Source organism: Rhinatrema bivittatum, chromosome 8, assembly GCF_901001135.1.
Source record: "Rhinatrema bivittatum chromosome 8, aRhiBiv1.1, whole genome shotgun sequence".
Lineage (NCBI taxonomy): Eukaryota > Metazoa > Chordata > Amphibia > Gymnophiona > Rhinatrematidae > Rhinatrema > Rhinatrema bivittatum.
Window position 1 is genome coordinate 196,530,597 of NC_042622.1, and position 26,844 is coordinate 196,557,440.

General features: G+C 42.2%; 1 protein-coding gene across 4 annotated transcripts in view; it reads left to right on the forward strand.

Annotated features, from left to right (window-relative positions):
• PITPNM3 (PITPNM family member 3) overlaps positions 1-26,844 on the forward strand; it is a 628,273-nt gene that overhangs the window by 426,069 nt on the left and 175,360 nt on the right. For all 4 annotated transcript variants that reach the window (XM_029612401.1, XM_029612400.1, XM_029612398.1 and 1 more), the window contains one exon: positions 2,079-2,314. In XM_029612401.1, coding sequence (XP_029468261.1) covers positions 2,079-2,314 — 236 coding nt within the window. The remainder of the gene's footprint in view (positions 1-2,078; positions 2,315-26,844) is intronic.

The following is a 26,844-nucleotide window of genomic DNA, read 5'->3' on the forward strand; positions in this document are numbered from 1 at the left end:
TTTACCCTTGAAGAGTGATAAAGGGGAGGTGGCTACAGCTGTAGGGCACAACTTTCTTACTCAAAGTATTATTACCCATAATACCTTTCTTTCTCCTCCTCTCCCTCCCCCACCCCAAAAAAAATGCCCATCTGAAAAAGCTGTGCTGTGATTTATATACCGGTGATGTTCCCGTTGAAGGCGGGGTGTAAAGGGACAGTAACTGGCAACGCTTTGCAAGAGAAAGTTGTTTCCTACCAACCCAGTTTGTTGTTTTCTCTGGTTTTAGAAAATACAACTTGTCAGAATATTTTTATGAAGTCACTGTTTGCACAGGGAAAAATTGTGGGTTGTACCAAGGCTCCCTAAAGGCAAACTCTGTCCCAACCCCATTTTTCCCACTGGAAACCACATCTGAACAATAAAATGCATTGCCACAAGCTGTTCTTTTTTTTCAGTTAGACATTCTATCTGCTGAAACACACAACTTTTTAATATAAAATTGTGTTACCTGGATCCTCCTGAAGTGGCTTGCTTCAGATTCTGAGCTCCTCAAAGGTCCTTAAGATGTTTAAAAATAACTTTGATTTATAATAGCTCCTCAGAAACATAATTACAGTCAGTACACAAGCTGATGGTTGGAAACCTATTATTAGCATCTTAGCTAAGTGGAATTTATTTATTTATTTTTTAAATAGGAAATGAAGGAGCCAAGATTTTATTAGAACTGCTCAGAGAGGTGTGGAAGGTTGCACAGAGAGTCTGTAGCAGAGCAGAGATGGGAGCTTGAGCCTCAGGAGAATTTCTATTCGCTGCCCGCTAGATTATATACCCTTTTGGCTGATGGCCCATTGTACTGACACTTATTTCATGAGAAATCTTAGGCTTAGTGTGTGCCCTGTAGGACTGCAAAGCTGCCACTGATGAACAGAAACGCACTACCTGCATCGCTTAAAAAAGGCAATCCCTAAGCCATTATTCTTTTTAAGTGCGAGAAGTTTCCCTTCCGCCATTCTTATGAACCCCACTGGGAGAAACCATGCTTGAAAAAGTGTCAAAAATCTCAGATAGATTCTAGCAGTATGTGATGTCACTCTAGCATCTTATCCAGCATGGACCACTTACAGCCAGTGAGTGTGAAAGAAATTGTGACATCTTTGCTAACACAGAAGCTCCCAGGGTGCTGTTTAATTAGCTTTGCAAATGTATTTTTCATATAATTAATATTCTTTATACGTTACTGAAAAGAATAATTAAATGAGAGGGATGCGTGTGTATGGGTAGTGATGTGTTTTATTGGCCCAACACAAATTATATGTAGTTGATAGGTTACCGCTTGCCTATACTTATACAACATTTGACAGTACATAAAGTGTAGCTTTTAAATTTCAGCATTATATTTTAATGCAATTGAATTGTAATTTAAAATAAAGCTATACTCTATGCATTAGTAGTAACACCTTAATCAGGGCTGGATGTACTTGTTAGGCATCTCAAGATGCAGAAGCAGGTATGTGGAGGGAGGGTACGGGAACTGGAGGGAAAAGGGAAATCTTTCTCTGAAGATGTACCATAATGAAAGGTGTCCCTCCTCCTCTGACCTGGCAGCACCGTCTTGGCAACTGCCCCTTTGAAGTCACAGAGGTGGGCCAGTGGCTTTTCTGTTTTACAGTCCTAATGCTGCCTGCCCATGAATCCCTGCACCTTTAAAGGGGGGGGGGGGGGGGGTCAGATCTAACCAGACACCGTCTCCGAGGCAGAGGTCCCAGCTATCCGCTGCTTACTCTGCTTAGTAGGAAAGCCAACCCTGATCCTAACATCTATGTATAGTTTGTCTTTGCAATAATAAAAGATATCATCTCCTGCACACACACACACACACACACACATACACACACATACACACACATACACACACACACACACCTCTTCCTATCAGTTGATCCTGTCTTTGGTAACTTACATATTAATATTTAAGTGAATTAATTAATTTATACCTCCATTGGAGAGAGGCTCTCTCTGTACAATACAATTACATTAGGTTGCATTTTCAACTTTTGGTTTTTGGTTTTTTTTTTTTTTCTATTGACGTTCTCTAGGATGGAGGTCAGCAAGGAAGCTGCAAAACTCACGTCCTGATTCTGGTCCTTCATGGCGGGAACATCCTGGATACAGGAGGCGGTGACCAGAACTGCAAGGCTGCAGACATCAACACCTTCAGCTCCGTGTTCGAGAAGGTGACGCAAGCCCACTTCCCAGCCTCTCTGGGACACGTACTCATCAGGCTGGTGCCCTGTCCGGCCGTCTGTTCTGAAGCGTTCTCATTGGTCTCCAAGTAAGCCAGACCCTTATTTGAATGTAAAATCATTCACTTTCAACCGATTTATAACTCATTAGTCAATGGCCCTGGCTCCCAGCCTGCGGCAGTGTGATACTGTAGCTGTCTGGTGATCGGAACATTTCATGGGATATTTATTACATCCGCATCACTAGAACTTTGCAGACTATAAAACAAAAGGACAATAGGAGCCTGGCATTTCTTGCATTCAGTTTTCTCCAGAGCATGGCATCTGTTGTGAATGATAAGCAGGCAGAGACAGCAGGTTATCCTCCTGTGTACGTAACAGCAGCTGCGGATCTCATCATTTATCTTCTTGCCTGACATGGGTTCAGTTAACTTTTTAAGTTCTTCAACTTAAAACATTCCGTGGGTCAAAAGTTTTCTGTGTGCCCATTTGTTCTCATAAATCAAAATCGATCATGATTAGGAAGACTTTTTTTCTTTGTTATGTGTCTTGATTGGCACAACCAGGGATAAAGAACCTTTCATTTCTAGATCAGTTCTAGATCAGCAATCCAGTCCTTACCTAGGAACATTGGTGAGTAAAAGCTGTGACTGTCCAGTGACCTTCCTATGACCTATGAAAAATAAGCTGGTGGTCTTCCCTCCAGTTTCCAGTGGCTAGAGATATCCGTCTCATTAAAGCCACCGTACACAGCACTCATTGCCACCGCAAGAGGTGACAAGGTGACTGGGCAAGGATGTCAAACAACACCCTCGCTCTTCTTTCACCACGCTGGGTCTCTGTAGAGATTTCTGGGTGTGTTGTGACATCAGCCTTTGCTATATTACATTGTTCTTTCCCTCAGCCAGCACTAGCACAGGCATTTCTTACAGACAGACAAACGCTTGCCATGCAGATCAACGTTTTCTTAAAGGAGCAAAGCAGTTCACCATTTATTTATAATTGTCAGTCAAAGAGGATTTTTCTGGGTCCCTTTGGGAGCAGTTTATAGTCTCCCCATGCAGCTTTCAGGTCTGTGTGTGCAAGCTTATTTTCAAAAGGAAACTACCTGTGGTGCTTCCTTTTGAAAATCCGCCAGCGAACCCCTATGGACTTTGCGCTTCCATTGTAGCAGGTGCAGTACCTGCCGAAAAGTATGCAATGGTGATTTCAAAATGAAAGAAGACAGAGAGAGAGAGAGAGAGAGAGGGGAAAGGGTAGGTGGAAAGGAACATGGGAGGAGAAGGAGGGAGGAGGGGAAATGGGAGGGGAAATAGTGGTAGGAAGAGGATGCTCCCCACCATCTACACCTCTTTTTCAAATCCTAGATCTACTCATATGTGTCATATATTGAACTGAATTGAATTTCTGTTTATATCTACAGCCTGATTGAAAAGCAAGGCACTTGTGAGTGAGTCTTGGTCTTACATAAACAGGACATAGGGCAACTGCTTATAAAACAGACTGTCCTGGTCTCCCACATAGTGCAGGAGGCAGGGGAATGGACGATGTCTTCAGAACCATTCCTGTCCTATTTTCTCTGATTGTGCTTGGTGCATTTCCATTTTATGAGCAGTGTGAATGAGGGAAACCACCGTGGAGACATCTGTAATTCATGCTTGCATTTTTTTTTCCTTGTTGTGATTTTTCTAGATTCGGAAGTATTTCCCAAGCAATAAAACCCAATGCACAAGGGCTGGTGAACAGTATGTGGATGTAGAGAGTTGCAAATCCTTGATTTATAGATTGTGGGCAATGTCTTGCTGACGTTCATAATTGCCAGCACCTGGGAGCTGTTTATAGGTCTGTACACAGAACCTGAAATTAAACAGTCCGGTGTCCAACTGAGTCCTGTTGGCCATGGTGTGCTTTAGTATTTTGGCTTATCAAGTCTGTGTTATACATTTTGGAAGTCAATGTTTCAATATTTGTACTGATTGAATAGAGGAAGAAACTACAGCCTATGGGGTTGATTAAATCTCGGAAGTGGTAGGCACCAACAGGCTGGAAGCAGTTCTCTTGGGTTTTCAGGATATCCCTCATGCATATGAGAGATTTCCATGCTCATTACTTATGCTTAATCATGAGGGATATCCTGAAAACCCAAGTGGATTGGTATCCGTAAGGACTGGGGGGTGCCTACCCCCTGGGGAAGGCTGAAGCAGGCCTTGCTTTTGTCCCAGTGCATCCATGGGTTTACCGTTTTGATTTCTACAAGGATTTAAATGCAAAGAGGCCAAATTCAGGACTGGCCCAGTCCTATTCCTGATGAACTTTCCCTCTCCCGCAGCTCTAGCTGACTAGTGAGGGAGAGGGGATGTTGCAAACCTAGTCGGTCAACAACAGAGATTTTCCAATGCAAGTCCAAAATCGTGAAAAACTGCAGACTTGCTCAAGAATTTTCTGAGCTTTGAACATCAGCAGTGCTAAGGTGTTTTATTTTGAACAGAGACTTTGAAATACAGCGGGGGAGGGCACTGAGAGCAAGCAGCACTAGGGGGGGGGGGGGGGGAAAAACTCCCACATTTACAAATTTTGATGGAGAGGTGGCTGTTTTCGTCTGGGAAAAAAAAACACATTTTGCTGGGGTTTTCTGCAGTAGTTGCACACAGCTCACGTTGTGCCGCCTGGGTGCTCCTTAAGGAAGTAGGCCTTGACCATCCCCGAAGGAAGGGATGAACTTTCTGCTCTGCTGGTGTGACGTGCACGCTGTGCTAATGCAGCAGGTGGGAAAAGAAAGGTGAAGAAAGAAGTTGTGGGTCACAGCAATCACCGATTGTAGGGCTTGCCCCCATCACAAGGTTTTTAAGGCACCGGATTAAACATGTTTCGTTACGTAGGTCGCTCGTGCAGGAGGGAAGGTCTAGGAGCAGCGCCATGCAATATAGGTCGCATCCAATAAGTAACGGTTTTCTTAGAGTTTAAAAAAAAAAACAATAAAACAACACATTGACAGCCATAACAAATTCTGAAACTGTGTTTTTCATATTATCAGATACAGGTTTGTTTTTTTGTCTTAATGACAAAGGTAAATGCCTCCCAGAAGATGCAAATGTACTAATGGAAAGCACGCAAGGAGTTTTGAAGATGAAAGCCGCCTGCTCTCGATCCCTTTTCTCGGGGTGGGTAACTGAGCAATAAGCACACACTTTTACCTACAGAGTAAACGGGGCTGCAGTTTTCAATGGGGCTTTTTATGCAGGTAAACCGTTAAAATGTCTGAAAATTGCCCAAAGTATAATTGTCAACTCTCTTGGTGAGGGAGACGTCATTGTCTGGCCAAAAAAAAAAAAAAAAATCTCCTTTTTTCCTAGGGCAGAGATGTGCACCTCCTCAATATTTTTCATCTTCCAGTGCATTTCAGACAGCAGCAGATTAAGACACTTTCTCTCTCTCCCCTCAAAGGCTTTTAAAACGTTGCTATGTGGTAAAACATGTTAGTGACCGGGCACAGCTGCATCCCATAGGCCGATGTTCTAACCCCCTCCCCCACCCCTCCCAAACCCCTCTCCACCTGCAGTTCTTAGCCCAATATTGTGTCTGTCCGTGTCCGGCTTCGCAAGCTGTGCAGCGGTAAACAATCTGAACATTTCCTTTCTGGAGCCAGCTCTTCAGTGGTGCTCTACTTAAGGATGAAAGTGTCAATTTTACAGCTGCCACTCAGAGCAAGGAAGGCACTTTTCACTTGCAAGTGTTCTTAGCCGAAATGTGAAGTGATTCAAACATAAGAGAGTTTGTAATTGGGTCACAGAAAACAATACTTTCCTTTATTTTTCCTCTCGCGTGGTGGAAGAGCGTTTCATCAGTATTTCCATTGTGCCTCTCTCCCAGCCATGGCGCTAAATGTTACCGACTGCCGACTTGGCTGATCCAGCTGTGATATTTACTCCATTGTATGCGCTGGCTTATAGATCTGGTTTCCCTAAGCAAAAAAAAAAGAGATGACAAGCAATGATCCAGCTAAGCTGAATGGGGGGAAGGGGTGAGAACCGCCAACTGTGGTTTAACTGACGAGTGTCATGCAGCGAGTAGGACCTGCCAGGCCTTTGCAGTTCAAACCATGAAAAGGATGCAGTACAGCCAGGGCCGGTGCAAGGGTATTGGGCGCCCTAGGCGACCCTTGCGCTGTCTGCCCCCCCTGGTCGCGCCCCCTCCCCCGGTCACGCGCACCCCCCCCCCCCACCTGTTTCGGCGCCGACTGTGAGCTTCTCAGAAGCACACAGTCTCTATTTCTCTTTGCCGCGAGCGGGATAGGCCCCCTACAGCTCAGTGCCCTAGGCGACCGCCAAAATTCGCCTAATGGACGCACCGGCCCTGAGTACAGCTAGTAGTTAGAACTTGGTCGGCGGTCCCTCGTGCAACTTAGAAGAGGAACATTGACTATAAGATCATGCATGCAGTGGGAGGTAAAACCGTGACCATATCTGCCTTTCCTGAAAAAGTGGAGCCACTAATTACCCTATAGAATGCTCTCTCCTTCAACCCATAGCCTTTACCACCCCACACTAAGGTTGAGTGAATAGTTAAACCTCCACGTGGAAGAGAATTTTACATGAAATAAACAGTTATTGAATTTGCGGAATTTGCAATTTGCAGCATTTATTTAGACAAATTTGCAGCATTTCTTTAGACAAATAAATGCTGTGTGATTTAAAATAAAAACAATTGAATCCATTTTGTGGAAATTTAATGTCATGAAATTCAGACTTCATCATGAAATCTGCAGTGTATTTCCTAAAATACTCAATTTTTCAAACTGCAAGAACATTTTGCTTGGCAAATGTTTGTGGCACAGTTCAGCAAAGTATGAGCAGTGCAAGTAGTGTACAGGTCTAAGTGCCATATTGATCCTAGAGAAAAATGCATTCCTTGTTGAGCTACGATGCCTTTTATGGACCAATGGAAGAATAATCCAAAAATATAGTATATGACCTGTCTGACTAAAGTTGTAAGCGTACACATTTAAAATCATACAACTGACTCTTGATTTCCCTGAAGATTTTATTTTACAATACACAGATACACCGCTCTGATTTTGTATTGGTAGTGTACCGTAAGGAGCTGTATCTAAGCTTGTGTGATCAAGGAAATAATCTGCAGCCTGCCTTTCCTATCATTTCTTACCCTATGTGCAACACGTGCACTTCTATCCACAGGAAGGTTGGCAATTTTCAAAAAACCATTTTGCTGTGCAACTGATTTCTGCAAATTGCCATCCTTGGGGATAAAAGGAAATGCTTAATTGCCAGTACTGTAACCAGGCAGAATAAGGGATTAAACAAGTTATAAGTGATACCTTTTTTTATTGGACTTTCTTAATGCATTTGTGACTAATAAGCAAAAGGATCAAGGATGTCACCCCAAACTCGGGGCATCCTTGAACTAGTACTGCTGGAAATGGGTTTGATGTGACAGGGGAAGGACCACTATATGTCTGGTTATTTATTATACTCTGTATTATAGGACATTAATGGTAGCTAATCTTGCCATACAGCAGAGGCAGCTCCTGTTTAGGGATACTAGATATGGCCAAGTGCGTGTTTGGCATCCTTAGCCCAGGAGGTATACTCTGAAGGAAGGACATTTTGGTCTGGGTTTGTCATGGTCGAGATGTGGATGGGCAGACTGGATGGACCTTATGGCCTTTATCTGCCATCCTATTAGTTTCTCTGTGGTGCCTGTGGCATCCTATATACCCATAACTTGATGAAGGTATTGAATGTTAATATGATGCACATTTCTAGTTGAAGAAAGATTAACACTAGTTGCAAGCTTCAGTGATCCAGCCACAGACCATCTGGTGACTAATGCATGTCAAAAAATTGTATTTATTGTAATTCAATGGCTCTGAGAAATAAGAGGGCACAGTTAATTACAAATGCAGTCAGTGATGTGTTGTTAATACATCTGAAGAACAGATTGAGCCTCAGTTGTGTACTGAAATGCTGCCATGTCACCTTAGAACCATGATATCATCATATATTTCAGTAACCATCACATTGTTTTAAATAGGAACAACCACCTAGGTCCCTCACCTCATTTCTGAAGTAAACTCTGGTGCCACTAGAATAAAGGGCAGATCACATATAATCAAGCTGTGCTGGAGGAGTTTGGGTAGGGAAAATGTAATATAAATTTACTCAATATGCTCATCACGGTTCTGTGCCTCTGATGTTCAAAGCCAGTAATAAATCTCAGCCCCTCAGTAATTGCTGAAATAAAAACTTGGGACATAGTACGATATGGAAACTCTGCGACTGCTTACACTTAAGATCAATTTATTGTTATATGCACACTAGTAATTGGATGTCACATGAAACAGAGATAAAAATAGCCACCAATTAGACGGACAGAGCGGATGGAAGCTGGAATGGTGGTTTGTCCAAGACTTTTATTCATTAGGGGGAAAAATGATGACAAGAGTTGCATGAAGACAGGTACTGCCATCTTGGTTTAAACGGCTCCCCTTGCAATTTACCATTCAGCAAACTAGTTCCGCTACACTATCGCTCACGCTGGTGGGAGACCATGAACAAAAAGAATAACGTTTGTTTATACTGAAAAACTGAAGGCCTCATATAGCAGGATGGAGGAGCAATTCCCACCCAAGCTAATGACTTCCATTTACTTTTCCTAAAAGCCTCTCTTTTGATATCCCTTCTGTCACCTATGAGAAGTGAGTCGGGGCTTTCGGTTCAGTGCCCGTATGATGATGAATACCAAGCCAAATTTCAGTGAAATTTCAATGAAAATGGCATCCCCAGAGAATGGAGTATCTGAAACTTGTGCTATGTCCTGACTGGTAAAGCATCTGTGGGAGTTTGAGATGTACGTCCAGAGAGCATGTATGCAACTTCCAGACTGATTCCTGTTGGACAAGTTTCATAAACATAGAGACAAACTGTTTGGGCAGTCTGTCAAAATGGGATGTCCAGGGGGGGGGGGTTACCCCCACTTTAAATAGTAACTTTTCAGCATCTTTCACTGCGATTGAATTTTTTTTTTTTCAAACAGCAGATATTAAGAACTCCTAGGATAAGGATACGCAAAGTTTTCAGGGATGAAAGCAAATGCAGGGAGATTTTTGCTTATCTGCGTTCGTGAGCAATTTTACAGAAAACGTCTTCCATCATGAGTGTAATCACTGCCGTGGTTCATTGGTGAGCCCTCTGCAAGCTGCTGCAGATGTGGTGAAGTTTTGCTCTTGCATTTGTCTCGGAAAGTATCTATTAACATCTACAGCAAATGCAGTATATTCACAGATTTCTAGATGTGCACCAACAACAAATTGCAGGTTTTATTTTGTTCGCAGCTTTTAAACTAGAACAAGGGGGAAAGCCGACAGTCACTCAGCAGTGCATGGTTCGGAGAAATGTATCCTTGAAGGATACTGATGAAACAGGAGAGTTAGGGCATCCCAAGACAGAGCGGTTCCAATAAAAGCAAATGTAGTCCATGTGCCTATATGTAAAAAATCACCAAAGCTAATGATTTCCAAATTATCCCTAACAACTGAAAAGCAGGTTGTTAATACAAACAAAAACCACACTTTGAAATGTCTGTATGCCAATGCCAGAAGTCTAAGAAGTAAGATGGGAGAATTAGAGTATATAGCAGTAAATGATAAGATTGATATAATTGGCATCACAAAGACTTGATGGAAGGAGGATAACCAATGGGACAGTGCTATATCAGGGTACAAATTATATTGTAATGATAGGGAGGATCAACTCGGTGGGGGGTGGCACTTTATGTCCGGGAGGGTATAGAGTTCAACAGGATAAAGATCATACAAGAGACTAAATGCTCAGTAGAATCTATGGGTAGAAATCCCATGTGTGTTGGGTAAGAGTATAATGATAGGAGTATACTACTGTCCACCTGGACAAAATGGTCAGACAGCGATGAAATGCTAAGAGAAATCAGGGAAGCTAACCAATTTGGCAGTGCAATAATAATGGGAGATTTCAATTACCAAATACAAAGATTCTCTTAATGGAAAATCCCACGATTGAAATGAACTTATATATAAAGACGTGGTATTTGATAATTTTGAACAATCACAACGCTATGTAAATCTTTTTATCAATTTTTACAATGTATATTTAAGGACCATCATACCACCCCCAGTGCTCACAAGTCATACTTGCACTTTCTGCACTTTCACAGGGTCATGTTTAATCAATTGGTCCAAATGACATCAATGTTCAATTTTTTTCATTTTTTACTGTATAATAAAAAGGCAACTTTCCTTATTTCCAGGTTATCGGGGTTTCAATTACCCCAATATTGACAGGGTAAAAGTTACATCAGGACTTGCTAGAGACATAAAGTTCCTGGATGTAATAAATGACTGCTTCATGGAGCAATTGGTTCAGGAACCAACAAGAGAGGGAGCTATTTTAGATTTAATTCTTAGTGGAGCATAGGATTTGGTGAGAGAAGTAATGGTGGTGGGGCCACTTGGCAATAGTAATCATAACATAATCAAATTTAAACTAATAACTGGAAGGGGGACAATAAGTAAATCTACAGCTCTAACACTAAACTATCAAAAGGGAAACTTTGATAAAATGAGGAAGATAGAAAAAAGCTGAAAGGTGCAGCTGCAAAGGTTAAAAGTGTTCAACAGGCATGGATATTGTTTAAAAATACAATCCTAGAAGCGCAGTCCAGATGTATTCCACACATTAAGAAAGGCAAAACGATTACCATCATGGTTAAAAGGTGAGGTGAAAGAGTCTATTTTAGCCAAAACAATCCTTCAAAAATTGGAAGAAGATCCATCTGAAGAAAGTAGGATAAAAAATAAGCATTGTCAAGTTGTGTAAAACATTGATAAGACAGGCGAAGAGAGAATTTGAAATGAAGTTGGCCATAGAGGCAAAAACTCATAATAAAAACTTTAAAAAATATATCTGAAGCAAGAACCTGTGAGGGAGTCGGTTGGACCGTTAGATGACCGAGGGATTAAAGGGCCTCTTAGGGAAGATAAGGCCATTGCAGAAAGACTAAATTAATTCTTTGCTTCTATGTTTACTAATGAGGATGTTGGGGAGATACCAGTTCCAGAGATGGTTTCCAAGGGTGATCAGTCAGACGAACTGAACCAAATCACTGTGAACCGGGAAGATGTAGTAGGCCAGATTGACAAACTAAAGAGTATCAAATCACCTGGACGGGATTCTATGCATCCTAGGGTACTGAAGGAACTAAAAAATGAAATTTCTGATCTATTAGTTAAAATTTGTAACCTATCATAAAAATCATCCATTGTGCCCGAAGACTGGAGGGTGGCCAATGTAACCCCAATATTTAAAAAGGGCCCCAGAGGCGATCTGGGTAACTATAGACCAGTGAGCCTGACTTCAGTGCCAGGAAAAATAGTGGAAACAAACTATTCTAAAGATCAAAATATAGAAAGCATGGTTTAATGGAACACAGTCAACATGGATTTACGCAATGGAAATCTTGCCTAACAAATCTGCTTTTTTTTTTTTTGAAGGGGTTAATAAACATGTGGATAAAGGTGAACCGGTAGATGTAGTGTATTTGAATTTTCAGAAGGCGTTTGTCAGAGTCCCTCATGAGACGCTTCTAAGAAAACTAAAAAGTCATTGGATAGGAGGCGATGTCCTTTCGTGGATTACAAACTGGTTAAAAGACAGGAAACAGAGAGTAGGATTAAATGGTCAATTTTCTCAATGGAAAAGGGTAAACAGTGGAGTGCCTCAGGGATCTGTACTTGGACCGGTGCTTTTCAATATATATATAAATGATCTGGAAAAGATTACGACAAGTGAGGTTATCAAATTTGCAGACGATACAAAATTATTCAGAGTAGCTAAATCATAAGCGGATTGTGATATATTACAAGAGGACCTTGCAAGACTGGAAGATTGGGCATCCAAATGGCAGATGAGATTTAATGTGGACAAGTGCAAGTTGTTGCATATAGGGAAAAATAACCCTTGCTGTGGTTACATGATGTTAGGTTCCTTATTAGGAACTACCACCCAGGAAAAAGATCTAGGTATCATATTGGATAATACTTTAAAATCGTCGGCTCAGTGTGCTGCAGCAGTCAAAAAAGCAAACAGAATGTTGGGAATTATTAGAAAGGGAATGGTGAATAAAACGGAAATGTCATAATGCCTCTGTATTGCTCCATGGTGAGACCGCACCTTGATTACTGTGTACAATTCCGGTCGCCGCATCTCAAAAAAGATATAGTTGCGATGGAGAAGGTACAGATAAGGGCAACCAAAATGATAAAGGGGATGGAACAGCTCCCATATGAGGAAAGGCTGAAGAGATTAGGGCTGTTCAGCTTGGAGAAGAGATGGCTGAGGGGTGATATGATAGAGGTCTTTAAGATCATGAGAGGTCTTGAACGAGTAGATGTGAATTGGTTATTTACACTTTTGGATAATAGAAGGACTAGGAGGCATTCCATGAAGTTAAGAAGTAGCACATTTTAAGACCAATCGAAGAAAATTCTTTTTCACTCAACGTACAATTAAGCTCTGGAATTTGTTGCCAGAGGATGTGGTTAGTGCAGTTAGTGTAGCTGGGTTCCAAAAAGGTTTGGATAAGGTCTTGGAGGAGAAGTCCATTAACTGCTATTAATCAAGTTTTCTTAGGGCATAGCCAGTGCTATTAATTGCATCAGTAGCATGGGTTCTTCTTGGTGTTTGGGTAATTGCCAGGTTCTTGTGGCCTGGTTTGACCTCTGTTGGAAACAGGATGCTGGGCTTGATGGACCCTTGGTCTGACCCAGCATGGCAATTTCTTATGTTCTTATTTGGTAGCACTCTCTGCAGGAAGCTTATTAATTGATTTAGCATCACCAAAAAACAAACTCCACCATCATCATTGTTGATATATCAATTACTGTTGAAGCTTCAGCTGGATCCCTAAATGCTCAGTTGCAAGAGAGGCATTTTGCACGTTAATTTTTCCTGCTTGATTGCCAGTTAAATATCAAGCTATTGCATTAGTGACCAGTGAAACTCCTATTGCTTACTGGTGCCAAATGAAATTACTTCTGAGTTTTTGCTGGGGCTTAAAAAAGGCAGCCCCTGAACACTTCCAGGCAGTGACCCACACCATTGGGCTATTGGGCCCAGAAGGGTATCCACTCGCCACATTAAAATTTCAGTCTCTGCAATGTGAAAGCATGATGTGATATAAATGAGGATGAGGAACGAGCAGAACAATAGATTAGGAAAGATTTTGAGTCAGGTCATGGATTCTGTCTATAAGGAAAAAAAATGTTTCCTAATGCAATAGTTTCTCCAGCTATAATAAAGCTTGTTAGGGCTTGCAGTTTTGAAGCAGTTCAGGCAGTATCTAGGTTCCAGAAGTGCTTTCTAGATGACAAAAGTGCCCGGTATAGGACACCCACAGACCTTTGTCAGAGATGACCGCCATTTTCTGTAGATGTGCTTTCAGAAATTAAGTACTGACTTGCAGCATCTATTAACCTTTATTATAATTCCCGAACCAGATGATTCTCTTGGTCATTGTAATGCTGATTGTAATCTCACTGCAGTTACCTTTTTCCCTGGTGTGTCTCTCATGAAGTGGTTTCTCAGCCCCATTTCCCCAGCTGCCTTCTCTCCATATAGGACCATCCAACAGCTGGACTCTGAAATTGTAATCTTAAAATGTGCTCTTTAGTAAGAAACACGAGCCTGCTGAAGTGCAGTGCTGAGAAACCTATGATCTGATATACTGAGAGCTTTTTCCTCACAATCACAGCTTGTATGTTATACTATACTACAATCATCGCTTTTTACGGAGTATGAATAATTTTCAGATTACTTGACCACTATATTGTCTTGCTTTATTTTAGCAAATTTAAAGGCCTTAATTACATTGGAGAACTTTTTCGTTTTTAATTTGGCACTCAGCTGATGGATTGGGAAGCTGCCTAAAGAGTGTTATCGCAGGACAGTAGAATACACTTAGAATTAAAATTAGTGCAAAGCGTTCCTTTGTTGGTGAATGCTGGTGTGACCAGCTTTAGTTTGCTGTGTTTTCCCTGGAACAAATTCCCCTCTGCCATCTGCTAAAAAGGTTTCAATAACTGGACTTTTTCCTTTCTGCTCTCAGTTCTCTTAAACTAGACCGGCACATACTCTGCAGTTCACAAAGGTTTTATTCACCGGCATCTGAAAATGATGAAGCGCAGGGAGTAATAACTTCTGTGTTGGTTTGATCAGCTCCTTTCCTCCCCAACAGCATGTCGCTAGCCCACAAGATGGAGGACGGGTTAGGGGGCAGCAGAAACTATGCAGTTTTCCTGAATGCCAATCACTAAAGCTAAATTACCAATTCTGGTGAAATTAGTACAGCATTCAAGGGTTTTTATCTCTGTTATACCAGACATCCTCTGTCATACCAACAGCTTCACAGAGAAAAGTGACATCACCATAAAGTCTACGCTAACACAAGTAACAACATCTCATAACTGATGCATTAGAGCCCTACGACTGCTGCACAGCTCTTGCATAACACCTACCAGAAGAAGAGGAATCGCCTAATCTAATTGGGCTGTTTTCTAAGGTTTCCCCCTTCTGCGATGGACACATATGCCAGGCGTGAGAGCTTTAAGTGGACCCAGAGTTTTTGGAGTCCATTAAGTTTTTCTATTTAAAGTAAGCTTTTTTTTCCTGTTTCCGACTGCTATTGGCAGGCAACCTTCATTGGCATGTCATACCTTGTGAAGAGTCTCCCACTGCGGTATGGCGCTTGTTACAGCTGGTAGCTTATCGATTCACTAAATGTCCAGTTTTAAAAATATTAAACTAGAATTTCTTGATTAGGTGCATTCCTTGCCAAGGGAGAACCTGGACGGTTTTTCCAATTTAGCTTCCTGTTTGGAATGCATTCTGGGCATTTCTGTGCTGATCTGTACTTTTATGACATACCTTACTGTCTATTCTAAGGTAAAAAAACAAAAAACATCCTATATTTAGCAACTACTAGGATTGCTTAGGTAATGTGCCCCCTGATATTTCAAGAAGAAGGGCAAAGTTGCCCCTGGTTATGATGTAATAATGAAACTATGGAACTGATGAAATCCAGAGATTGAGGTCACGACCTTCATCTGAATTCCGTTGTCAGATTACTGTAGCATTATGTTTTGTTTGGCAGGCAGATGGGGTCTAATGGTAGGAAATCACAGAACTGAGTATGAAGTAATCCTAGGGGAAAATGGAACATAATTACCAAATACGAGATAAGGGCAAGTCTCCTTATCTCTAACTATAACTGAATAATAACAATACTAGGTTGCTTTGTTTAGTTATTTTGAGAGAATGAAATAGTGCTGCACGAGAAGTGACATTTTGTGTGATTAGAGTGGTTGTACAATATTGCTTGGTATTAACCTGGTTTACATTTATTATGTTTGACTTGTTAATGTTATGCTTATATTGTTTGTTTTGTGAATTATATGTGTTGCTGTGTCAACAGTTATGTTGTGTAAATTGTTTTGTTGTAAATTGATTTTTCTCATGATTGTATTTATATTGCTTGTTTGATGTTTTTATTGTAAACCACTTTGATTGATCTATGATTGGAAAAGTGGTATATAAATCTGGAAAAAAACATTAAATAAGTTCTTGGTGAGGCCTAACCTGGGGTACTGTCCTCAGTTCTGGAGACCGTATCTCCGAAGGGACAGAGACAGGATGGAGGCGGTCCAGAGAAGGGTGCCCTAAAAGGTGGATGGTCTTCATCAAATGACTTATGAGGAGAGATTGAAGAATATAAATATGTAAAACTTGGAGGAAAGGAGGACCAGGGGTGATTTGATACAGACGTTCAGATACTTGAAAGGTTTTAATGATCCAAAGTCAACGACAAACCTTTTCCATTGGAAAAAAATCAGCAGAACCAGGGGTCATGATTTAAAACTCCAGGGTGAACCAATGTCAGGAAGTATTTCTTCACAGAGAGGGTGGTGGATGCCTGGAACGCCCTTCCGGAGGAAGTGGTGAAGACCAAAACTGTGAAGGATTTCAAAGGGGCGTGGGATAAACACTGTGGATCCATAAAGCCTAGAGGATGGGAATGAAGAGAAGAGGCATGGGGGTGGCTTGCCGGGAATGATGGCTACAACCTGGTGATTAATACCCTTATTCAATAAACGCTCACACGGTTAATGCAACTCCAACATTGCTCTATGCTTCAATGGCAAGAGGAAATGTGGAAAAGAGGACTTGTATTCAGGCAACAACCAACAAGGCTGAACAGTCAGGGTAAACAAATAAGCGTGGGAGTAGCTTGCTTGTTGCAGCGGTTACTACCCAAACCAATGAAGCGGTTACTACCCAAACCAATGAAGTCTGATACTGCATATCCAGCGTGGCTCTCTACTTCAGCGGCAGAAGGGGAATAAGGAAAAGAGAATTTACATCCAGACAACATCTAACAAGGCATTGATCTGAGCGGTGTACAAACATCGGAGTTAATAGGGTTAAAAGGGAGGCTAATATACTAGGGGGATTTGGAAGTCCTGTCCCTTGCCCGGGTGACCTGGGAACAAACTGGGAAAACTGGTAATTGCGTTGGCACATGTCTACTAAAATCCCCCCCCCCCCCCTTCTGTGGTAGAAGCGGCATTTGTGTGCATAGGCATGAGCCTACTTAAAATTGCATGCACATGTGCGCGCGTTCAGCCTGTTTTATACCACGGGTGAGCTGGAAAATGCGCGCACATGTGTGCCCACCCAGCTATTTAAAAGTCATCGTCTTAGTGTTTTCAATAAATAATTGTTAATTTGTTTCATGTATGTAGTGCACATAAATGTTTGAAAAGATGTATAGAACTATATATTTTTTTTTTAAATCTGCAGGTCATGGGAGAAAATACATAGGGGTAGATTTTTAAAGTTAGGCGCGGGCATAGATTTGTTCGCGCAAACAAATCTACGCCCGATTTTATAAAATGCACACGCTGCTGCGCGCATGTTATAAAATCCAGGGTCGGCACGCGCAGGGGGTTGCACAATTGTGCAACCTGCGTGTACCGAGCCAAGCAGCCTGCCTCCATGCCATCCGAGGCCGCTCCGAAATCGGAGCAGCCTCAGAGAGAACTTTTTTCCAGCCCACCCCACCTTCCCCCACCTTCCCCTCCCTTCCCCTACTTAACCCCCCACCTCCCAGCCCTAACTAAATCCCCCCCTACCTTTGTTAAGAAAGTTATGCCTGCCTGAGGCAGGTGTAACTTGCGCGCGCCGGTGGGCTGCCGGCGCGCCGTTCCCCAGCCCGGGGGCTGGTTCGGAGGCCTCGGCCACGCCCCGGGCCGACACCATGCCCACGGCCCCTCCCCCAGAATGCCACCCGAATGCCGGGCCGCCCCAACACGCCCCCGACACGCCCCCCCCCAAGCAAAGCCTTGGGACTTACGCGCATCCCGGGGCTTTGCGCGCACCGGCGGTCTGTGCAACATAGGCGCGCAAGTCCCCTGTGCGCGTAAATCCAGCTGGATTTACGCGCGCAGGGCTTTTAAAATCTGCCCTATAGTTATACTGAACTAAAAAAAAATCCAGGAGAAATTGTGAACTATGAGTTTGTCTAACTTTTGTTTTGTATTTTAAGCGCTGCATTTTTAGCCTGAGGGAGAAGGGGGTGATGGAGGCCCAGGTTTTTCCATCACATCGAAGAGCATTCATGGTCAAGACTGAGCTCTGGAATGGATTTTACTGCGTAAAATTTGAAGTGTGCTGGAGTTCAGATGGAGGCTGAATCCTTAGCGGCCGAAAGATGAAGGATCTTGTGGGGTTTTTTAACCCCTTCAGGGATCTGTGCTAAACAGCAGAGGGGCCTCAGACGGTCCAGTGTGTTGGCATTTCATCACCTGGGTTGTGCTGTGCTTTAAAATGTATGGAAGTGGTTTGACAGAATTAACCAAGCTTGATGATATTGATAATACAGAGACTAAACAGATTAGCACATCGAGATTGATTTGGTTGTCGCACAAGAGCAAACTACAAGAAACTGCTGGTTAATAGTAAAGGAGGTGGCTCAATATAAGAGAGAAACAAAAGCATAGTATAGATCTGTTCTTTGTAAAAAAAAAATAAAAAAAAAATCAATTATTTTCCCAGTGCAGCACAAAGAAAAGGTCATTTCATAGTACAATTAAAAGTAGAGAGAAGCTGACAATCTAGAATATAGGATTCTGCTGCGATCTAGAAATGTACCTGCAGGTGAAAGTGTATTGGATTATTGTGAATCACAGATCACAATAATAAAAAGTATCTGTAAATTAGGAAAAAAAAATGATCAAGTCTGGGAATTTGGCCCTACCTCCCCTTCCCCCCACCCTTTTCAAAAGATTTTATCACAATTGCTGGTCATGAGCCAGAACAGCCCAATTGTGAGGGCATCTCCTGATTTTTAGGCAGGATCATCATTTGTGATGGTAGGTCATGATTTTTTTCAGCGGGGTGGGGGGGGGGGGGGGAGTCAGGTTGGCAGTTTTCAAATGGCCCACATAGTTGCAAACTACACGGGTGCTTTTAATACACATAATTTAAGTAGGTTCTCAATGGAGAAACCTGCTTTGCTTCCCTTTGGGAATTAGAAGCCACAAAAGTATACATGCTAAATGCATCTGCGGACCTGGTGCCTGCTATTTGCATGGGCGTTGGAAAGATGGGTGGGGGGGGTGAAATCAAAATAGCATGCAACCATTTGAAAAGGAAATGTACATGCACGTCCCCAACGTAAATGCATCTCTGGGAATGCTTCTTTTACCCCCGGCTAAAGGTATGAGCGCTGATTAATTTGTGTCTATGGCTGAATGCAGGTTACATTGTTTTGGTATTGATTTTATGTAAGGATGGATGTTCTTGTAATAACCTTTATCAGCTGCTTTGAGCATTAACCGTGAGCCAGTGGAGTAGAAATCCACATCAACACAAATGGACCCACACGCACTTTTTTTTGCTGCATTTGAGGAGAGCAATGCTTGTTTGCTCAGACCTGCTTACTTAGGTAAACCAGGAAAGTTGTCCTTGTAAAAAGCACAGTTGGAGTTTGAGCCAATCAAACTGCTCACCTGACTGAGCTGGGCAGACTTCATCATGACAGCTGACTGGCAATTTTAGCACAGTAGAAGAGCTCTGACGTGCAGCAGGAAGGAGCTCGGGGATTACCAGACTCGTGCATGCCGTAGACCAATAAAGGCTGGGGTTGTCAAAAAGGCCATCACCTTGCCTCCTGGCTGTGGGCTTGCTCTGTCCCAGAGTGTTTATCATGATGCATTTAGGCAGGTTAGGTGGGAATACCACTTAACGTTTCATTATAGATTCTTTTCCAAGTAGGGAGCAAAATAAAAACTATTTTACTGCTCTCCTGGAGAGCCCAGGTCAACAGCCTTTTCCTTCACGTCATTTGAATGGGAGAAAACTCAAAGGCCATGGAATTAATTGCATTCATCTTTAACCACTGAACTCCAAAATGCGTCTTTTTTTCCAGTTGCGAGTGCGTCTTTTTCCAGTTGTAAGTACATTTTAGAAGACCAGAAGTTTCTTGTCTCCATATTTGGAGGTATTTTCCTAGACAATACCTGGAAGCTAGTAATCTCCAATTTTTAAGGAAAAACACCCGAAAGCCACCTACTTTCACTGTCTTATTCTTGTAGCGCTGAATGCATAATCATTTTTTTTAGTTTTGCTCCAAGGAAATGCTGACTTGCCAAGGACACACATGGTAGCAGTGATGTTGCAGAAGGGCTGTGAATCCTTTGAGAAGGTTTGACCATAAGCCATTTACCTTGGTAAATACCCTGACCCCAGGGCAGTTTTCAAACTGAAAGTATGTGCATTCTTGAGCTATGAATATTTGTGCAAAGTCCATGGGTAAAACGTTCCCACAGACTGTAAAAACTCGGGCAATGTTTAAATTGCCCCCAAGAGTCCTGTTTAGGTCTCTGTCAGTTGCATATGAAGCTTGTCCAGAGGGAAGCCTTAGATCCTTCCAGCCTCCAGTTGGTCTTACAGAGTAATTTCGTCTACATAGGTTTTATCATTGAAACAAACTTGGTGAAGGATGACCCCTTTCTAATAGCTTCATTTTGCGCTTTGTCTCTGTGGAATTTGACCTCATGTAAGGACTGTTGGTGAAGACTCTCTGTCTTCCTGATTCTACAGTGGGAATAGTCTAGTGTTTGCATAAGGCGCTATCATCCATCATATGGGCATGAATTTATATGGTCTTTTTTTTCCCATATGTTCAGTTTATATAGAATAAATTGCTGGAAAAGTAAAATCTCAGCTCTTGAATTACAGGTGAATGATGCTGTTGGATTTTAATAGGCCACATCAAAGGCAAACGTTTGACTCTTTTTCCGAGTTGGATGGACCATTCTTGTGAAACTGACTTGGCCTGACACAGATCCAGTCCTGATGTTTACTGGTTGGGAGGTGAACTTCTCAGCCTCTAGCATTCCTAGAAATGTTCTCCAGTCTAGGAGTGTTGTCTCAGTGGTGTGTAAACTTTACAGTTTCAAAAGTAGATTAGTTTGAACTCTGTCTGAAAACGCCAATGGAGTGAATTTTCAAAGAGTTAACTTGCATGAAAATAGCAGATATCATATCAATTTTCAAAAACATTTATGTACGTAAAGATTTTTTTTTTAAGTTCAGTCCTATGGAGTGAATTTTCAAAGGATTTATGCACGTAAAAGTTGCAGTTTTCAAAAGCCCATTTTCAAAAGCCCATTTATGCGCCTAAAGGGGCATAGGCGCGCCTATGTTGCATAGGCCGCTGGCACGCGCAAAGCCCCGGGACGCGCGTAAGTCCCAGGGCTTTGCTTGGGGTGTGTGTTGGGGGCGGAGCGGCATTCGGGGGCATTCCGGGGGCAGGGCCGTGGGCGTGGTGCCAGCCCGGGGGCATTCCGGGGGCGTGGCCGAGGCCTCCGAACCAGCCCCTGGGCCGGGGAACGGCGCGCGCATGTTATAAAATCGGGCGTGGATTTGTTCGCGCCGGGTTCCTCGAACAAATCTACGCCCGTGTATAACTTTAAAAATCTACCCCAAAATCTTTTGAAAATGATCTCCGATATGTTTCAGGAAACTCTTCACAGCCTTGAATGGGTCAACTTGCAGGACACTTGATCCAGGAAGACTTGATTCTTAACGTTGGAGTTTTCTTAGAATGTTTGTCTAAACAAACACAGATAGACCGATTGTTATTAAATTTATGACTTAATTACAGTGCAGATGGACTTCATATTGTCTGCTGCAGAATATTAGAAGGCTGAATCAGCCATGCTGAGATTTAAGCTTGCGACTCTTGTCTGGGCAGATTTATTTATTTATTTATTTATGTTGCAGGCAGATGCTTTGAACAACAGAGCTGAGCAGAAGGCTTTTATTTTTTTCTGAGATCAAACCACACCCCAATAATCCAGGGAATATTTCATTAGAAGTGCTTTATACATTTCCTAATAGCAACAGTATTCTGCAGAGATTTGCAACAATTTACAGGTCCAATCTATGGAAATTATCCTGGCTCTCAGACCAAAGGTTTGCAATCCTGTCCGGCGAAAGTTCATGGGGGATATCCTGAAAGCCAGACTTATTTGAGACCTGGAGTGCTGATCATTGTGCTGAGCATTCTCATTACAACCCAGTTGTATTCCTGGTGATTTTCTTTTCATGTGAGCTGCTTATAATTCTTCATCATGGCGATTTGCTCTTTCCATTTCTTTCCCACTCTTCTTGTAAGACTCAGAGTGGCTCACATAAATGCAGTTTTTTGAAAAATGTAAATCACAGTTAAATACAAGTTACTGTTGTGATCATCTCTGCCCTAGACTCGTAGATTTCTGCGCTATGCTGACCTCCTCTTTTTTTTTTTTTAACCAAAACTGAAACATGATGTCCGTACTGTAGAGCTCTCCCATTCAGATTGTAAGTGAATCTTCAATAGATTGTAACCAATCTGGGTTTTGATGAATTTTCAATTTGGGGAGGGAAATGTTCATTGGTAGGCTCAGTCAAATATTTGAATGTTTATGAACAGGCCCAAGTGCCCCTGCCATATCAAATGCCTCTGTATCGCTCCATGCTGAGACCGCACCTTGAATACTGTGTACAGTTCTGGTCGCCGCATCTCAGGAAAGTTATAGTTGTGATGGAGAAGGTTCAGAGAAGGGCAACCAAAATGATAAAGGGGATGGAACAGCTCCCCTATGAGGAAAGGCTGAAGAGGTTAGGGCTGTTCAGCTTGGAGAAGAGACGGCTGAGGGGGGATATGAATGAGGTCTTTAAGATCATGAGAGGTCTTGAACGAGTATATGTGACTCGGTTATTTACTCTTTCAAATAATAGAAGGACTAGGGAGCATTCCATAAAGTTAGCAAGTAACACATTTAAGACTAATTGGAGAAAGTTCTTTTTCACTCAACGCACAATTAAGCTCTGGAATTTGTTGCCAGAGGATGTGGTTAGTGCAGTTAGTGTAGCTGGGTTCAAAAAAGGTTTGAATAAGTTCTTGGAGGAGAAGTCCATTAACTGCTATTAATCAAGTTACTTAGGGAATAGCCACTGCTATTAATTGCATCAATAGCATGGGATCTTCTTCGTGTTTGGGTAATTGCCAGGTTCTTGTGGCCTGGTTTGGCCACTGTTGGAAACAGGATGCTGGGCTTGATGGACCCTTAGTCTGACCCAGCATTGCAATTTCTTATGTTCTTATGTTCTTAGATGTAAAAAAATGACAAGTGCAACACTTAATTTAAGACAACGAATACCCCCTCCCTACCAAAAACAAACAATCCTTCCCCCCACAAACTGTAATACTGCTTGGAAATACCTCCTTTCTGTACCTTTATCCAACATAGCACTTTGGAAATTGTGTTTGCCTTATCAGTGTGTTCACCTTGCATTTGTAGCCAACAAAAATGATAAAGTGTGTGTTTTACTCTCACCGTATCTCCCTGGAATTTCTAGTACCCCAGACTCATTAAGGGCTATTAGAGAGGCTTATGTTTTAGCAGAACAATGTCAATTTGGAACCACATCATCCATCAAGTTATGGTGACGTTTTGTACGTATTTGTGAAAAATGACCTTAATCTCCATTGGTTATTCAGCACAGTTTGTTAATTATCACACTTTGCAGAAATGGGAAATTATTTCCAGCAATCAGGGCTCTATTTAACACAAGTGGACATGAAACAGTTCACAACAGTTTTATTTTTTTTTAATAGGTTTTAGCAACTTCCTGTGGGTTCATTGAACCAGCTTATGTAATTAAAAGAGAGACTGCACCTCTCCGGGGTGGGAGGAGATAATGTCGCTCTACCCCATCTTAGACCATGGAGATGAACTTTCAGGAGCTGCTCAGGAGACAGAAGCCCTTGCACTTCAATATAAAGAACCTTTCGGGAGCCGGCATTGTGTAACTGGTCACGGTCCAGAAATACTGATTAAGGGCTTAACCCATCTTACTGTGCATTAATTACAATATATTGCTGGTTTAAATTCCTGGCAAACTGTGGCACCTCATGGATGTAAGTAATGCAGACTTCTTTCTGGCATCTGTTTCATTCCTAGACAAAAGCCCTTTCCACGGTTATGTACCCAAGGTACTGTAAGTATGAATGCATAGCAGACAGCTGTAAAGTGGAAATAGGACAGCTGATTACAATCAATGGCAAGACAGTCACCTCGACTGTCATCTGCATGCTGCAAAAACAATAAAGCATTACAATTATAGGCGACTGTAAAGCAGAGCGTGATCTTTATTGAAATGGCACTGCATTAATAGCATTAAACTGCAGACTCATTAAATGTTACATGCTAAACTATTTGGTGGTGAGCTAACAAAGCATTGAGCTGGAGTGGAATTATTTTCAGGGAGAAGAAATATGGAATTGTTGTTATAACATGAGCCATAGGTGTTCAGAGTTATCCCCTGACATAACCTCCTAGGAAGACACTGGCACCTCCTTATGAACTCGACAGTACATGATTCATTGCCTGCCCTCCCTTCCCTCTCTGAGGATGGTCAGTGGAATAAGGTGATTAAGGTGATGCATGCCTCTTGGCTGATGAGTATACATGACTGAAATAAAATACATCTGCCTCAAAAGAAATCAGCAGGACTTTTTAATAAATGACTAAATATGTAAACACAATGGAGGCTGTTAATATTGTATGTTCAGTAGCATACAATTATAGGTAAATCTGCTCAATTAAAAGGTTTCAGGAGGAATCCACAATGACGTTGGAGGCGTGAGACACTCTCTATAGGCTCTGCAAGCTGGCTTGCCTCTTTTCTTGACTTTTCTATAGGTATCTCTTTCCTATGATGAAGAGAAGGGGAGAATATGAGCGAGGTTTCCCCTCAATGGTCAATTCAGTTCTCAGATGTCCATTGTTCAGTTTGCGACCCCGATGAGACAGCACACCCTCATTGCCAGTGTCAACAAGGGAACTTCGTCCTGGCTAGAGGCTGAGGTTTCCCTAAGACTGGAGAGCCGTATTCCTCCACCAGCTCTGGGTCCCAGGGTAGCCTAACATCAGCTAGAGCTTTGGAAACACCACAGCCATGATGGAGCCAGGGAACACTATTGGAGGGTAGGACCCGCGGTTTGACTCAGCAGTGCATCTGCAAATGGTTTGCAGCTGTCTCAAACCTTGGCAGGATCGGCGTTGATTGCAAGAGGAGGCTCTGTGAGAGGAATGGAGGAAGGGTAGAGAAGTCCCTGGCCTCTGAGGTTTCTCCTGTTACCCTAGGGACTTCGGTCCTGGAGGGACCAGATGCTACCAAGCTGGAAGACATGTGCCAGGTGAGAGCTGTTCTGGAGGAAAGAGTGAGTGACAAGATGGTGAATTTGGCTACTACTGTGGGAGCTGTTAAAGACAGAGTGGTCGGCTTGGAAAATACTGCGGGAAGGCATATGGGGAAAATGGAGGCTCCGGCATTGCAAACTGCTAATTCTTCAAATTTTAAGGCTGTTGCATCACAGAATGGTTTGGTAATTCGCCAAAAGTTTAAGATGTTTGAAAATGTTTTGAGGAGTCTTCATATTAGTGCACTTCCCTGGCTCCTTGCTGGTAGGCCAAGAGAATTATTTCAGAAATATTTCTCTGAAGTGCTTCGTATTTCTGAAGAGGTGACTCCACTGGTGAATAAGGTTATCTCCATTTCAAAAATTGTGTAGAGGGGACATCAGCGGGTGTGGATTCCTCCCCTGTCTTGATCGCATTTCTTGAGTCATCCGTTGAGCAGGTGGCGCAGAGTACTACTTTGCTGATCTCCAAGCTGATGCACTAAGGTGCGCTCAGCTGAATGCACAGTTTTATCCGCACTTGAACGCACATTTTCTGCACGCAAGTCTTACTGCCGATGCAGCGCGGGGTTTTGTGCGCAGAAAACATGCATTGGAAAACGTGTGGCCTACTTAGCATCCTCGCATGGAAATTCCATACTACTGGGGGCATTAAGTATTGCTTCCCAATGCAGAAAGGTTTGCTGGCTCAACTCACTTTTTCTTAATGCTAGAAACTTTACTACTGGTCAGAGGTGGAGTAAAGTTTCCAGCACGCATGTTGGAAGCTGTTTGATTAATCACAAAAATACTCTTTTCTTTCTTGCATGTCTTATGACTGTTATTATATATTATAGGCAATTTTATTACCCACACTGAAGGAAGGAGGGGGGAAAAAAAGGATAAACAAGTAGAGGTTTGATCTTGGGGTTGGAGGCTTGGAAAGTGCCAGTTTCAGGGAAGAGGCGATTGGAAAGTAGCAAAAAAGGGAAAAGGACACGAGAGCTGAAAAACAAAAGGTTATCTCATTGAACAATTGTATTACAAGGGTCACTAACAAGGTCCCCCCACTTGCTCTGAAACTAAGTGCAGTGTTTGAGGCAAAGGAAATATTTCAAAACTCTGCTTTCTTTTATTGCTGCATGGAAAAAATTCCCTCTGCTCTTACAGTGCCCAGGTTTAAAACATGCGTTCAGCCTGTGCTGAATGCATATTTTGCTGTCTGTATCCTTTCTTTTTTTTTTTTTTAACTCTCAATGCATCAGCGCTGAATTAGTTTATTGCATCGAGAGTTTTAAAAAAATGGTCATCTGTGCGATAAGAAACTGTGCACAGGATTTCAGCGCACGGATTACTGCATGGGCCCGCTCTTTTCTTTTTGAATGCAGAAAAGACTCTGTAATGAGGCTCTTAATTCAGCATAAAGAGACTTGGTTCATGGGGCTGATAATTTGGCTGTTATCCGCAGGACAGGAGGAGATTTTCTTCAGATGTGCCAAGAAATGAGAGCCACGGGTGGTGAATTCTTACTGGGATATCCCTTAAAGTGCTTAATAAAAAAAAATTTCAAATCTTTCTTCGAACCTTTGTAAGATCTTTTCTGGACAGTAAAATTGCTTTAACACCTATAGATGTTCATTAATATTGCTACTGGATTTTGGTCTCACTTTCAACCCTTTTACCTTTTATATTGCTTTTTTCTTTTTAAGATTAGGTTCCCTTTTTCAGTAGATTCCTCTCCCCCGCATTCCTATTGAGGGCTTCTTAGAGAGATAACAGT